This window comes from Muntiacus reevesi, chromosome 4 (assembly GCF_963930625.1).
Source record: "Muntiacus reevesi chromosome 4, mMunRee1.1, whole genome shotgun sequence".
Classification (NCBI taxonomy): domain Eukaryota; kingdom Metazoa; phylum Chordata; class Mammalia; order Artiodactyla; family Cervidae; genus Muntiacus; species Muntiacus reevesi.
In genome coordinates, this window is record NC_089252.1 from 55,371,874 (window position 1) to 55,386,657 (window position 14,784).

The 14,784-nt window shown below is 46.3% G+C and overlaps 1 protein-coding gene across 1 annotated transcript; it reads left to right on the forward strand.

The window, feature by feature from the left end:
* The first annotated feature begins 1,405 nt into the window (after positions 1-1,405).
* Positions 1,406-13,910, forward strand: SEC11C (SEC11 homolog C, signal peptidase complex subunit). The gene is made up of 6 exons (XM_065932835.1): positions 1,406-1,599; positions 5,824-5,933; positions 8,943-9,092; positions 11,025-11,144; positions 13,052-13,109; positions 13,714-13,910. The coding sequence occupies exons 1-6, from the start codon at positions 1,513-1,515 to the stop codon at positions 13,765-13,767; spliced, it is 579 nt and encodes a 192-aa protein (XP_065788907.1). The 5' UTR covers positions 1,406-1,512; the 3' UTR covers positions 13,768-13,910.
* The last annotated feature ends 874 nt before the right edge of the window (positions 13,911-14,784 follow it).

Here is a 14,784-nt window from a genome sequence, read left to right on the forward strand (position 1 = left end):
TCCAGCCAGTATAATTTTATCAATGTAGGAACAATGTGATATTTTTTTCAGAGTGTCCTAATGATCAAGATCTCTGGAAACAACATTATGGCAGACAGTAGGATGTGTGTTCCGGGGAGTCGCTCAGTCGTGTCTGACTCTTCTTGACCCCAGGGACTGTAGCCCACCAGTCTCCTCTGCCCATGGGATTCTCCAGGCAAGAATGCTGGAGTGGGTAGCCTTTTCCTTCTCCAGGGGATCTTCCCAACCCAGGGACTGAATCCAGGTCTCCAGCATTGCAGGCAGATTCTTTACTGTGTGAGCCTCCAGGGGAGCCCCCAAACTGACGTAATTCCAAGGCAAGACTGTGAGGGTATACTGATGGCTTTTCCACGTAAAAGCAAATTGCTTCTGGTGGTCCTTACAAATTGGTACGGAAAAAAGACTTATTTCGGTCAATAGCTACGTGCCAAGTGCCAGGGGCTCTGTTGATTTGCTCAGGTAAAGATCTGGAATAGCCACTACAGTTGGAGTCACCACCTGATTAAGTTTACATTAGTCCCTAAGAGTTGGACTACAAAGAAAGCTGAGCGCCAAAGAATTCATGCTTTTGAACTGTGGTGTTGGAGAAGACTCTTGAGAGTCCCCTGGACTGCAAGGAGATCGAACCAGTCCAACCTAAAGGAAATCAGTCCTGAATATTCATTGCAAGGACGGATGCTGAAGCTCCAATACTTTGGCCACCTGATGCGAAGAACTAACTCATTTGAAAAGACCCTGATGCTGAGAAAGATTGAAGGTGGGAGAAGGGGATGACAGAGAATGAAATGGTTGGATGGCATCACCGACTTAATGGACATGAGTTTGGGTAAACTCTGGGAGTTGGTGATGGACAGGGAGGCCTGGCGTGCTGCAGTCCATGGGGTCGCAAAGAGTCGGACACAACTGAGCGACTAAACGCAACAGAACAAGTCCTGCAGAACGCGCGACTGGGAGCTTCAAAAGGCCCGCCTCTCCAGGCCCCGCCCCTGTCCTGCCCGCCGCGCGGTGAAAGCCCCGCCTTCCGTGTCCCGGTCATCCAATGGCCTACATACACGGCTCGGTGAATGCCCAGGCTTTAGGTGTCCGCCTGGCGCCTGAGCAGAGTCTTGGGGAGCTCGGTTGCTCTTAAGCAGTCCCGACCCCAAGCTGCCCGAGCGACACGCAAACTCCCCCCGCAGTTCCCTCGCAAGGGGCAGACGAGGCCTCTGAGACCGCTCGCCCCCCGCCCGCGGAGCCCCGGGTCGACCCCAGACGCGGCGCTCGCCGCGCGGAACTCTGGGAGTGGTAGTTCTCTTCCTGCTGGCTCCCTCTGGCTGTATGGGCGGCCGAGACTCGCCGGACTACAACTCCCAGACGCCCGAGGGCGCCTCCGCTCGGGGGGCCGGCGAGGCCGGTGGGCGGGGCCGGGCCGGCGCTCCGCAGCTGTCAGCGAGTCCAGGAGCCGGCCGGCTGCCTAGGTGTGCCCCTCCCGACCCCACCGGAGACACCAGCATGGTGCGCGCCAGCACCGTGGGGGCGCATCTCCCCGCGTCCGGCTTGGACATCTTCGGGGACCTGAGGAAGATGAACAAGCGCCAGGTGAGGGCGGCCCGCGTGGCTGTCGCGCCGCGGAGCCGGGGTCCCGGAGGCCCAGGGTTCGAATCCTCACAGAGCCGCGGGTGGGCGCGCTCTCGCTCTGACGGGGGCGCGGTTAGCGGAGCGGGGGGTGGCCGGGAGGGGAGCGAAGGGGAGCCCGTCCTGCGCGGTCTCGCCCTGACGGGGGCGCGGTTAGAGGAGCGGGGGGCCGGGAGGGGAGGGAAGGGAACCCCGTCCTGTGGGCGTCAGGTGTGGTTGAGGAAGCGGGGCGGGGAGAGCTGGCTCTCCCGCGAGGGACCCCGAGGGGCCGCCCGGTGGTCCCGGGGCCGGGCGTCTCTGCGGGGCTCTCGAAGCCGGGCGTGAGGTAGGCTGCCCGCGGGTGGAAGCGGCAGGCGCGGGGGGAGAGCTTCCGAGAGAGGGGAGCTGTCCCCTGATTCCCCCGGCAGCGCAGCGTCCTCCCTTCCCGGGGACTCAGGACCAAATGAGGCGCCTCGTGCGGGAGAGCGCGCCGGACCTTCTCCGTCACTGTGGACCGAACCGGTGTTCCGGAAGGGCTTCCAGGGGTCCTCCCTAGCCTCCTCCTCAGACTCCCTGCTCTGGCAGCGCCTTGAAGCTCGGAGACGGCTCGCTGCGGGGTCTTAGGGCACCTGGGCTTCATCTCTCACCCCTCCTGAGAGGACCTCCGAGGAAGACTTCCTGCTTGCCCTCCCCTTAGCCAGCCTCCGTCCCTCCCCCCCCCCCCCTTTCTTTTTCTTTCTTCCAAGTAGAATTTCAGACGAGTGCAGTAGTGTTGGGGGATTCGGGGACTTGCATCTGGTGAACGGGGTTGAGAAACCTGGTTGTCTAGGGGTGCGTGTCAGATGAGCTCCTGGAAGCTTGTGTGATGAAGATGGATTGAGGCAAGAGATTATCACTAGCTTGAAAAGCCAACAGCTAATGCCCTGAGCGTTGATGCTGTTGCAAGAAAATCCTCCAGGAAGCAGTTGTTGTTGAGTCGCTCAGTCATGTCCGGCTCTTTGGGACCCCATGGGCTGCCGCCCGCCAGGCTCCATGGAACTGCCCCAGCAAGAATACTGCAGTGGGTTGCCAATTTCTTCTCCAGGGAATCTTCCCGACCCAGGGATCGAACCTGCATCTCCTGCACTGGCAGGTGGATTCTCTACCCCTGAGCCACTAGGGAAGCCAGCTCACCTCCCCACCAACCCGGATCCCAAGCAGAGACTTAATTAAAAATCTAAACTTAATTGGGTAGGTCTTTAAAATGTCTCTAAAACTGGTACCAATTACCAACTGCACACTGTCAGTGAAGGTCTTCTGAGGAGTGTGTCAAACCCTAAGTCGGTCTGCCTTTGAAAAGTTCTGTGTATCCCCACTCTCAGTGATAAGCCCCATTAGTAGCTGTTTCAGTTGCCTACATTTGCTAATGTTCTAATTAAAATTCAGAAGCTCAAATTTGATACCTCCTTGTACTTTTTTTTCCTTTTAGTTTTGTCTTTTTTCTTTTTCCCTCCTAAATAGCATCCTATGATACCTTTTCAGGCATGCTCGCTCCACCAGTCTTCGAAGGACCTCCTTTTTCTGCTGCCCTTGCTTACTGTTAATTAAGGAAAGAGCCACATGCAAAAACAAGGACTCTTTGTTTCTGCAGTGAGGAAGAGAGGAAGAAAAACAGCCACTGGCATTTCTGCTGCCCTGCCAGTCACAATATCTGGTCTGAAATGTTTGTTTAAAACGCTGAGACGTTGGTTATTTCATCTTTGCTTGCCAAAGACTGAGTGTGGGCTTGCTTCTAAACTCTGCTGGGGTGATTAAGTGCCAAACATACAGAATTGGTAGGCAAAGATGAACGAGAAAAGGCACCATTGTAATGTGGGGTGTGTATTTCCAATCAGCTTGTCAGTTCCATCAAAATGACTGTTTCTAGATGCCAGGGTTTCAATCCTAGACTTAGATAGTAGATCACTTAAAGGTGGGTTGTTAGAAGGGTGATCTGTGGTTTTGAAATTAACTTGATTAGATTAGTTAGTTTGTTAGACTTCTACATAATTGACTATCTTTAGCAAATAGATGTCTTGCTCAAAGGAAATTTTTTTTTGAAGAATTGGTTTTACTTCCCCTCAATGAATTTTTCAAGCATAGACAATCATACTGGAAAATATATTCTTAGTACATATTCTTTATTAGGTAAGTGGCAAGATTGTATAATTTGTTTGATTAGAGTGGAGCCCAGTGGTTTGAAAACCTGTATAAAATTGGACATCTCTGTAGAAAACCATGACTTGGGCCTTTCCTAATCAGAACAGCAATTCATAATGAAACCGGTTGTTTATTAAACCAGGTAAGTCAAGCAGAGCAGGTGGCCAAGTTTTTGAATGTGAACTCCAGTGAATAACTTCTGCTTTAGACTGATGTGACTCAAAAAGTTGATTTTACTTTAGAAGCAACGGTTTAATATCTTATAGCCCAACACTTAATATCCATTCAGCACTCCAGTTTCCTTTTTTGTTCTCCTGGGAATTTAGTTTCATAATTTGCTATTGACACTTTTGCCAAGGAGTTTTAAAAAATGGTATGTAACTTTAATTTTATTTTCCTGTTTTCACTGACTACTTCAAAATATTTTAGTTATTTTAATTCATCTTTGTCCCCACTTTTGTAACCTTCACAATTACCTCAAAGTACATACTTTCACACGGTTGCAATTTTAGCAAGAGACTTTGCTTTTCCTTCTTTCCTGTCGTATCAGAATATATCTTCATGTTTTGTCACAGTCTTCAAAATGATTATTTTAATGCACTAATAATTAATACAATAATTATTTTAGTGTACTTTAATGTCAAATTGCCCTTTAAATACTTCCCATCCCTCTCAGATTTTGAATTAATATACACTCATGATAAGAATTTTAAAGAATCGAGAGTAAAGTAGCTTAAAAAAGACAATTCAATCACTCATGATTCCAACATGCTAAGATAGCCTCTCTCAGCATCTCAGAGGATCTCCTTGTGTTTGCTTTAGAAACTGTTCTGTGGTTTGTGGAGATCCTACTTCAGCCTGCATTTTTCACTCAGTGTGACTTCGCGTGTTTGTCCTGCCATTAAAATTCTTTCTTTGTTCGGCAGGCCCCAGTCAGGAGCCGTTCTGGAGGACGGTGGGGATGTGCCGTGCTGTGGACCTGGGCCCCCTGGTCTCAGCTGGAGTGAGGGCATCTAGTTAGAGCCAGGTGCTGACTCGGGTGGCCTTCCCACTGTGTTCTTTTTTTTTTAACTTACTGATTTTTAATTGAAGGATAATCGCTTTGCCATACTGTATTAGTTTCTGCTGTACACCAGCATGCATCAGCCATAAGTATACAAAGGTCCCCTCTTGAACCGCCCTCTCACCTCCCCCCACTCCCCGTGTTCTTAAGGGAATATTTGATGCTCATCATTTAGAATATTTGCAAAAACTCTATAAACAGGCATTTACAGTTTCTGTTGACTTTTACATTGTAATTCCCAAGGCAGAATGACCTTGTGTAGAACAGAGTGCTGTAGGACTAGGACTTTGCACCCTCATTTGGGGCCCAGGTGAAGCGCGCCACGCGGACCAGGCTCTCGGATGAGACCTCTGCCCTCTGTGCTGGGATGGGAGGCAGATCCCTAGCACTTGAGAGGTGGGGCCCCTCAGGGTTGAAGGCTCTGGGGGATTCTGAAGAGGTCAGGAAAGTTGTACCCAGGTGTTAACAAAGCAGGTCCCACAGGTTACTCTGGCTGCCTCCCTCTCCTTTTCTTTCATTGAAGGAGAAAAGATGTGTGGGCATTCCATGGTCAGAGGGGCTTCCCTGGTGGCTCAGATGGTAAAGAACCTGCCGGCAGTCCAGGAGACCCGGGTTCGACCCCTGGGTCAGGAAGATCCCCTGGAGAAGAGCCTGGCAACCCACTCCAGTATTCTTGCCTGGAGAACTCCATGGACAGGGAAGCCTGGCGGGCTACAGTCCATGGGGTCACAAAGAGTCAGATGTGGCTAACACGTTCACTTTCCATGGTCAGCAATTGAAATTCTACCTAATCTTGTAGTTTGTGTGTACGAGTTTCAATTCCTAAAGTCATTTTTAGCAAAAAAAAAAAAAAAAAAAAAAAAAAGTCCTAAAGCTTTTTTTAAAAAAAAAACAAGCACATCTCCGACGTGAAGAGAGTGGATGTTCTGCCATGGTCCTCACTTCTGGTTTGCCCTGTTTTCTTCCAGCTCTACTACCAGGTCTTAAACTTCGCCATGATCGTGTCCTCTGCGCTCATGATCTGGAAAGGCCTGATTGTCCTCACCGGCAGTGAGAGCCCCATCGTGGTGGTGCTGAGGTGGGTCCTGCTGGCCGTCCAGCTGCTGTCGGGCACCCAGGAGCCGCGTGGGCACCCCAAACTCAGTGTCTCAGTTGGATAAGCTTTAGAGTGTTCTTTATTGATACTTCTTTTGAAAAGGTTTCATTTTTTTTTCTGGCTTTTGTTGAAAAATCTTTATCAATAGACATTGGAGGCATTTCATCATGTAGATCTCATGCTCCAGGGTAATATGCTTTGCTTCCATCTTTTAATGTTTTGTGCTTCCCTGGTGGCTCAGAGGGTAAAGAATCTGCCTTCAATGCAGGAGATCCAAGTTCGATCCCTGGGTCGGAAAGACCCCTAGGAGAAAGGAATGGCAAACCCTCTAGTATTCTTGCCTGGAGAATTCCATGGACAGAGGAGCCTGGCGGGCTTGTGAAGAGTCAGACATGGTTGAGCAACTATCACCTTCACTTTCAAGTGCTTGAAGATGCTAATATGCCTTAGATAGTTGAGTCTCCCTGAGGTGGGCATGGAGCTCCTTTGCTCTCCCGGGGGAGAGGCAGGCTGTGGCAGTGCTGTGGGCAAGGTCAGAGCCGACCAGGGCAGGAGAAGCAGCAGGGCTCCTGGCTCCCTGTCCCTCCTCTGGGCCCTGCAGGCACGTGATGGGGGCAGCTCTGGCCCTGGCTTCACCGGGCCGCCCTTCGTGACTGGCCAAGGGACCCACTTCTAGAGATACAGCGTTTTCATAAACTTAGGAGCCTGAGGATGGCGTAACTCACACACAGAGCTGAGGGGGCTCTGAAGGGCCAGGCGATGAGTTAGGAGAGAGAGGGGGGCCAAGCTCATGGGCCCCCTGAGCCTGGCTTCAGTTGTGACAGCTCCGCTTTTATGCATTTTATGTGATTATACTTTACTGGTAAGATTTCCTTTGAAAGAAGGATTTTAAGGCTTCTGGGGAAAAAAATAGAAGAAATTAAACCTCTCAAATTCAGATGGGCCCTTGTCATTCAACAAGGGTAGCTGAGGTATAGTGAGGCCACGTTGCTTCCATCGCACAGTTACTTCTGCAGAGCCAGAACTCCATCCGGGGTGCTGGGGCTCTTCTTCAATCCACAGGCACACTTGCACGCAGAGATGATTATGAAATTGCAGCACCTGGGGACTTTTTCTTCTTTTAAAGCATCCTTTACAATTTTAGATTCCTGGTGGCTCAGAGGTTAAAGCGTCTGCCTGCAATGCAGGAGACCTGGGTTCGATCACTGGGTTGGGAAGATCCCCTGGAAAAGGAAATGGCAACCCACTCCAGTATTCTTGCCTGGAGAATCCCATGGACGGAGGAGCCTGGTGGGCTACATTAGTCCATGGGGTCGCCGCAAAGAGTCGGACACGACTGAGCGACTTCACTTTCACTTTACAATTCTAAAGCAGTTTGGTTGGTCAGCATAAGCTGTTGACATCACAAGGGATGTGTGACCTTGGGGAGCTCCCTGGCCCGTTAAGGAAGGCAAGTGTAAGTTGTTATTAGTTGTTCAAATGTAATTTAAAAATTTCAGAGAACTGCTGTCCTAATGGGGCATGATAATGATTCTATGCCAAACTGCAGTGCGCACTTCCTACCTCTAAGACTTGTTCAGGGAGTTGTTTTTAAAGAAACAAAACAACGAGGTCCTTGTTATCACAGACTGAGATGGTTCTCTTCCCTCTGCATGTCTTCTGGAATTTTGTTGAAGTCAAGATGAAGCGGTAGATTAAGAAATTATCCTAAGCATTTTAACTGTCATTCTTTAAAAGAAAATGAACCCCTGAAGCAATTATGTTGTATTTTCAGAAGATGACAAAATGAATTTCTGTGTTGGGGGGACAGATAGCTTTCTGTGTTGTCAGTTAGGCTGTCAGCTCAATCGCTCACTCATGTCTGACTCTCTGCAACCCCATGGACTGCAGCACGCCCGGCCTCCCCAGCACTAACTCCCGGAGCTTGCTCAAACTCATGCCCATCAAGTGTTCTATGCTGGGGGAAGAACAAATTTGTTTTCACTTAGATATCTTCTCTTTCTTTTCCTCTTAGTCATTTTTATTTCTAGCTGTTTCTACCTTTTAAATTCACGTTTTCTATTTTTGATTGCTGAGTCTATTACCAGACTTAGTGGCAAAGGTTTCACTTAAAAATAAACCTCTTGGCAATTCCCTGGAGGTTCAGTGGTTAGGACTTCAAGCTTTCATTGCCAAGGGCACAGGTTCGGTCCCTGATCAGGGAACTAAAACCTCACAAGCCTCACGGCAAGGCAATAAAATACCTCTCTCAGTATTTGCAGGCCAGGCTCGGCTACTTGCCCCCTGGCTCCCTTCCTCGTGTGCTGACAGGTTGAAGGTCAGCAGCCCTGGTGGGACGGGAGGACCAGCATCTGGAATGACTCCTGTGTGAACCCACATCGTCCTGTAAAGCTCCCCATCTCTTCATTAGACAGGTTCCTTCTCCGCCTTCCTGCCCTTGACAGGCTAACTCATCGTTGGTTGTCAGACCCCTGTATTTAGGTCTTATTTATTTTCTCATGGATTAAAACAAAGCAGGAGCACATACGAAATGAATTCTGTTTCGATGATTTCAGCTTCCACTAAATTACATACACACGACAGAATGCAAGAATTACCCTAGAGTATTAACCAGCTTTCAGAATCTGTAGTTCTGAATGAAAAATAGTATTTGTATTGATAGATGTAAAACCCTTATAAGGCTAAAAATGGATTTTTACTTCAAGGAGTCCAGCTTATTCTTGGTTCTTTTTTCACCTAATACAAATCATCGAGCAGCCACTAGTGCCTTTTCATGCTCAAATCCAAGAAGAAATCACTGCCTTTCTCACTGTTGTCCCCTTAAGCAGGCAGATGGGAATCTCTGTAGCTTGTTTTGTTGCTCATAGGTCTGCTTGACGGTTGACAAAAGCTGACATTCCAAGTGGTATGTTTGTTAAGATCCTTTGTGATTTGAAACGTTTGCCTGGTGAGCCCAGGGCACTTCTGACGTGACTTTGTGCTTCTTTCCAGTGGCAGCATGGAGCCAGCCTTTCACAGGGGCGACCTTCTGTTCCTAACGAATTTCCGGGAAGACCCCATTAGAGCTGGAGAAATCGTTGTTTTCAAAGTCGAAGGACGAGACATCCCAATAGTTCACAGAGTAATCAAAGTTCACGAAAAGTAAAGAGCCTTTACTTCTCTCTGATTTTATTTTGTAGACAAGACTGTGGACAGCTTTCATGGTTGATCAGAAAGTAGCAGAAACACTGGATTACGTTCCTAGGTTTGCCATTTAGTGATTGGGGTGTCTTTGGACCTGTGACTTAACTCAGGCGGTGAGATGTGAATGTCAGTACTTTACCCACAGTAACCCCCGGGGCGAGTGTGAGGATGAAATGAACTGATGTTTACTAAATCACTTGACAGACTTGCTGTACAAGGTAAGGTGGAATGTATTCTTGCGTAACATTAATTATTTGAAGGAGTCTCAAAAGAAAATCAAATCTCATGGTAACTGAGGATCATTTTGGTGAGAGAATTATCTCCTGAAATCCAGAAAGCTACCTGTTTCTCTTTGTCACTATGGACCAGCTGGCATTCTCAGCAGTAATATTAGCCTTGGATGAATAAAAATTCCTTTCCCCAGCCCATCCCATGATTTGATTGCTGCATATCCAGCATTAATCCCACCCCCCCACCCCCCCAAACAGCTTTGCCTTTCCCTTAAACGTCAGTGGTGACTTAGTAACACACTACTTGGGGGCCAGAAGCAATTGTTTTTAGCTCAAATATTGTTTCCCGGAGAGAGCACAGTCAAGGGATTAGTGAAAATGGTACGTTTTATTTATTTGGTTATTCATTTACCTTTGTGCATCTTAAGTTCAGCCTTTTACTTGCATGAGTTGTAGAATTAAAATTAGGTATATTTATTTGTATTTTTTAAATAATGGAGCATTGCTCTGTTATTGCGTGTGTGTGTGTGTGTGTGTGTGTGTGTATGAATCTATTTCTGATAAGAGAGTCTCATTCCATTCAGTGGTTCCAGGTGTTCCCCAAAGATGTTTGATACTTAAAATATCCACTTTATTTGACTAAACGTCAGCATGACCCTGTTTCAGTTTGTGTTAATACACTGGGACTGCAACTAGCATTACCTTGTTCATAGTGCTTGATAACTTACAGATGAAGAAATACGCTCTGTCATCATTGTGACAGAACTCGTGCCTGATTTTAAAACAATATCCAAAGATGAGAAGTTGCTCAAAACTGGGAAATAATGATATTTTTCTGTAACTTACATGAATTGTGAGTGACAGCCCAGATTTTTTCCCTCTTAATTTCTTGTATAACCATGGCTGCAAATCAGCTAGCTCCCTTTGGTACAGTTTCAAATCTTTGTGGGCTTTTAATATTTTATCAAATTATTTAACACATTTTGTCATTTGTCTTATTGAAAAATAGACCCTCTTAATAGTTCTATAAGGCTGTAGTATTGTGTTTCTGGTGTCAGGGCTGTGTAAGCCCCAGTTTACAATGTTTGAAACAGTTCCCACCTGTCTCTAACACAGCAGTTTCATGGCGTTCATAATTCCTGTTTGTTTGCAAACTGGATGGTATGCCACTTGGCTCAGTGGTGAAGGAAATAAGGCATTCACACATCCCACGTTTGGTAAGGGAAAGAAAGTTTCAGAAGAGCTAAGAGAACACCTGTGTTTGAATTACCTTATGTTCAGATCTGTGTAATCTGGTACTCAGTTCACACCTAGAGTCAAGAGGAATACAATCCGTGTTAACCTGTTGGTCCATGAGGACAGAGAATGGACGGAAATCGACGCTGGAGCTAGTCATGGCCTTCCTGGTACCCTGTGCTATGCCATGCTTTTTGGTCAACAGGGGAGCATCCGTGTTTTTGAAATTAAGTCTACAAAATTGTCACTAGATTGAGTTGAATGGTTGTCTGCCAGCAGGCATCTTAAGGTGAAAAAGATCAAGTCACGTTTGACTGCTTTTCCCAATGCCCACCCTTGCCTGTAAAGTGTAGGCCACACTGACACTTTCCTAACGATGCTGGACTGAAAATTATCTTTGAAAGGACCTTGTTTTGCTTTCCAGAGACAATGGAGACATCAAATTTCTGACTAAAGGAGATAATAATGAAGTTGATGATAGAGGCTTGTACAAAGAAGGCCAGAACTGGCTCGAGAAGAAGGACGTGGTGGGGCGCGCCCGAGGGTGAGTTTTCTTTAAGTTCCATAGAATATGCAGAAACGAGAAAAATATCAGAAACAAAGAAGTCAAGTGTAGAGGGTAATTGAATCGTTCATTCTGGAGATGATATGTCAGGAGAGTTGTAAGCAGTTCTTCCTTACCTTGTGAGGAGTAGACAAAGCTCAGAACTGCCCGAGGACCTAAAATCTAAAGCTGAATGCCAGTATTCTGTCTATATCATGGATTCAATTCTATTTTGGAAATAAATCCTCACCTGGAGTTTGGTTATTTATAAATTTTAAATAATTAGAAATATTCCTTTCAGAAATAACTACTGTTTAACACTGTGGTGAATATTCTCGATGTTCCTTGTGCCTATATAGATGTGTGTGTGCATACATAATATATAATTTTATGTAAAGGAGTTTTATTTTTTTCACCCAGCAGGAAGTTGGAAGTAACTTTCTGTGCCAAATCTACACCTATATCCTTTTAAATAGCTGCATGCTGTTCCTCTGAGAATTGTAACTTATCTCACTAGTCCTCTTTTGATGGATATTTAGATTGTTTCTTGGTTTTTCACTGCTAGGAAAAGTTCTGTGATCATTTTTTTTTCATACCCATCTTTGCATCATTGTTCCAGCCATGAGTTCTGCTTCTGACTGACACAGCAGAGCCTCTCCTCTTATTAAGTACCAAAAAAGGTGATTCTTCCCCTCTCTCAGTGGCCCTTTTTCTGATTAACCCTTGCTAGAAATGTCCCCTTTCATCGAAATTCCACTGGCTGTGTAAGGCTGGAGAACATGGGTGGCCGTCTTCTCAGATACAGCTCTACTCATCAGCTTACGGTTGGAGGCCTCTTCCTGCCCCTGCTCTCCCTCTGCTCACGTTTTAATCGCTTTCACTCTATTGCGTTTCCTTCTGAATATCTGCAGGAAGGTGAGGGAGACCTGCGGCTGGTCAGTCCTGTGTTTTTAGACACTCTGGTGAGAGGCTTTGTAGACGTGAGAGGTTGGAGCTGTTGCATTTAAAGCAGACTGGAGGGTACCGAGGAGGTGTTACCTTGTTTATCATCAGTGACATGATGGAGTCTTGGGTCAGACTGATTCTGTGTTGACGTTAATTTTGTCAGTGACGTCATTCATTGGCTGGTTTCTGCTGGCTTATTATCTCTGGGATCATAATCATGTTTGGGTATAAATGATGCCTTCCGCATTTGCATTCACTGCCCAACCAACTTCTTTGTTGCATCTGAAAAGTGCTGTGCAGTGAAAATGATGCGGCTTCCCTGGTGGCTCAGATGGTAAAGAAACTGCCTGCAGTGAGGGAGACCTGGGTTCGATCCCTGGGTTAGAAAGATCCCCTGGAGAAGGGAGAGGCTACCCACTCCAGTATTCTGGCCTGGAGAATCCCCGAGGACAGAGGAGCCTGGCAGGCTACAGTCCGTGGGGTCGCAGAGTCGGACACAGCTGAGCAAGTAAGCATACACAGTGAAAACGATGAGGATTCCTTCAGTTACAGACCAGCTATTCTTACACTTTCAGAAGTCTCTCTCACAGCAGCTTACATGTAGGTTGTCTGAATCTTACTTCTCTGCTAAGAAAAATCAAGAACTCACTTTGTGAAAGTTGCCGACTCCATTGTAAAAGGGGCTCACCTGTTTTCATGCTGTTACAGCAGAATGCAGCAAAAGAAGACAACTAGCATCTCCAGCTCCTGATTTGCATTCGTAGAAAATTGTCCTGGCTGTTGGCTCTGCTGCTTGTTGCTGACAAAGCCTTTTGAGACAGCAGCGTGTGTTGTTTTTGTGGCCCCAGTCAGTGGTGTTCCCAAGGAAGGCTTTGCCCTAATGCTGATTTATAGTGTTTTTAAGTATTACTATTATATTACAAACACTTTTTACATTTCTGGCTGTTTATCCCACAATTTAGGTTTTTACCATATGTCGGTATGGTCACCATAATAATGAACGACTATCCAAAATTTAAGGTAGGAATTTATTTGTATGTCTGTATTTTTAAAGAAAAATATTGGCGCCTTTACATGTGCAACTGTAGAGATGCAGTCTGTTTAAAATGTTTTGCTGGCTAATTCTTCTGCAGAGTATGTGCTGTTAACTACAAATTAATCATTTAATTTATAAATTTTAAATTATTGAAAGTGGCTACTTCTGCCTTTTATGTTTATATGGTGTTTTCCAAAATGGTACCTATATATTTTTTGCTTTTTATTATGCACATCTTTAAACATAGGGAAAAAGTAGTTCAGTAAGCCTAGTAATGCTTATTTCCCAACTTCAACAAGAATAGTATCCATACATATTTTTTAATCTCTTGAAGCACAATAGGAAGCCCCCGCAGGAATGAGTGGTGCATTAGCTGTGTGTGGGGCATGTGACCCTCGGTCCCTCAGTGTGTGAGCGGTCTGAATTGTCAGGTGTTACTGACAGCTCACTTGGAGACAGCACGGGGAAGAGGTCGTCCTTTAATTCTGTCCTGGTCCAGCCCTGACAAGCCTGTATCTGAATACATCCACAGACCAGATGCATCCATAGACCTGTGTTTACACATTTTCCTCTGTGGTTTCCTTACAGTATGCTCTTTTGGCTGTAATGGGTGCATATGTGTTATTGAAACGTGAATCCTGAAGTGCAAAGCAGTTCCTGGGACCAGATTGAAAGAAATTTTGTTGAAGAGAAAAGTTAATATATTTGAGATGTTCCACTTTCTGTATAAAAGGAAACAATGTGGAGACGTTTTGTCTTGTTCAAATAAATGATTCCTCAGTAAAGATTGCTGTCTCTGGTGGCCTCTGATTTGAATGTGTTCCATTCCTCTGCCGCTCACGATAATCGGGCTGAGCCGATCTTGAGGCTCTGCAGCACTTCAGTCAGGCCGCCTCTGGGCCTGGCTGGCTGGGAGGACAGCGCATAGTCCAAGCGTGGCGTAGTTGTCACATCTGGGTTTTACAAATACAATTCTCTACTCTAGTGTCCTCGGTGGGAGAAACCCAAAAGCGAGGGGACGTATGTGCGTGTAGCTGATTCATTTTGTTTTACAGTAGAAGCTCACACAACATTGTAAAGCAAGTATACTGCAATAAAAATTAATCATTTTAAAAAAAAATAAAATTCTTCAATTACTTTTTCCGGGGAAACAAACAGGCCCTGAAAAGGAAATGATTTCTTATTTATAGAAGTGTAGTCTGATAAATGAATAAAGCCTATGAATCTTTTTGGAAGGAAAAGTGTAGTCTGCTTTGTTCTTGTGGCTTGGTGTATCTTGAGACAGTAGGATGAATTATTTAATGAGGGTTTGCAGCAACGTGTGCTCCTCTGATAAACTGCAGAAAGCACGGAAGGGTAGAAGGACCGGTCCCTCTTCCCTTCAGCCTCCCTCCCTTTTCCGTTTCCCAGGGTTATCGTTTAGTCCTGCAGGTAAAATAGTCCTTCATTAAAGTATTGATCAGACCCTAATATCCCGGCCACTGCCTTAGGTCCTGGGGCTGCTCAGTCATTGCTTGGAAGAAGGTTACAGTCCCCCAGTGGGAGGAACAGGTGATGAACTGACTTCAGGAGGGCCAGCTTCTGCGGGAAGGTGAAGCGGGGGTGTGGGTAGATGGTGATTTCCACATGGTCAGGGAAGACCTCCGAGCGGGGGACGGT

Bases quoted from the DNA above. Each gene is read 5' to 3' on its own strand.
- SEC11C (XM_065932835.1), top strand. From the start codon at position 1,513: ATGGTGCGCGCCAGCACCGTGGGGGCGCATCTCCCCGCGTCCGGCTTG. The intron at 1,600-5,823 runs GTGAGGGCGGCC...GTTTTCTTCCAG, and splicing joins GGAAGATGAACAAGCGCCAG to CTCTACTACCAGGTCTTAAA. The intron at 11,145-13,051 runs GTGAGTTTTCTT...CCCACAATTTAG, and splicing joins GTGGTGGGGCGCGCCCGAGG to GTTTTTACCATATGTCGGTA.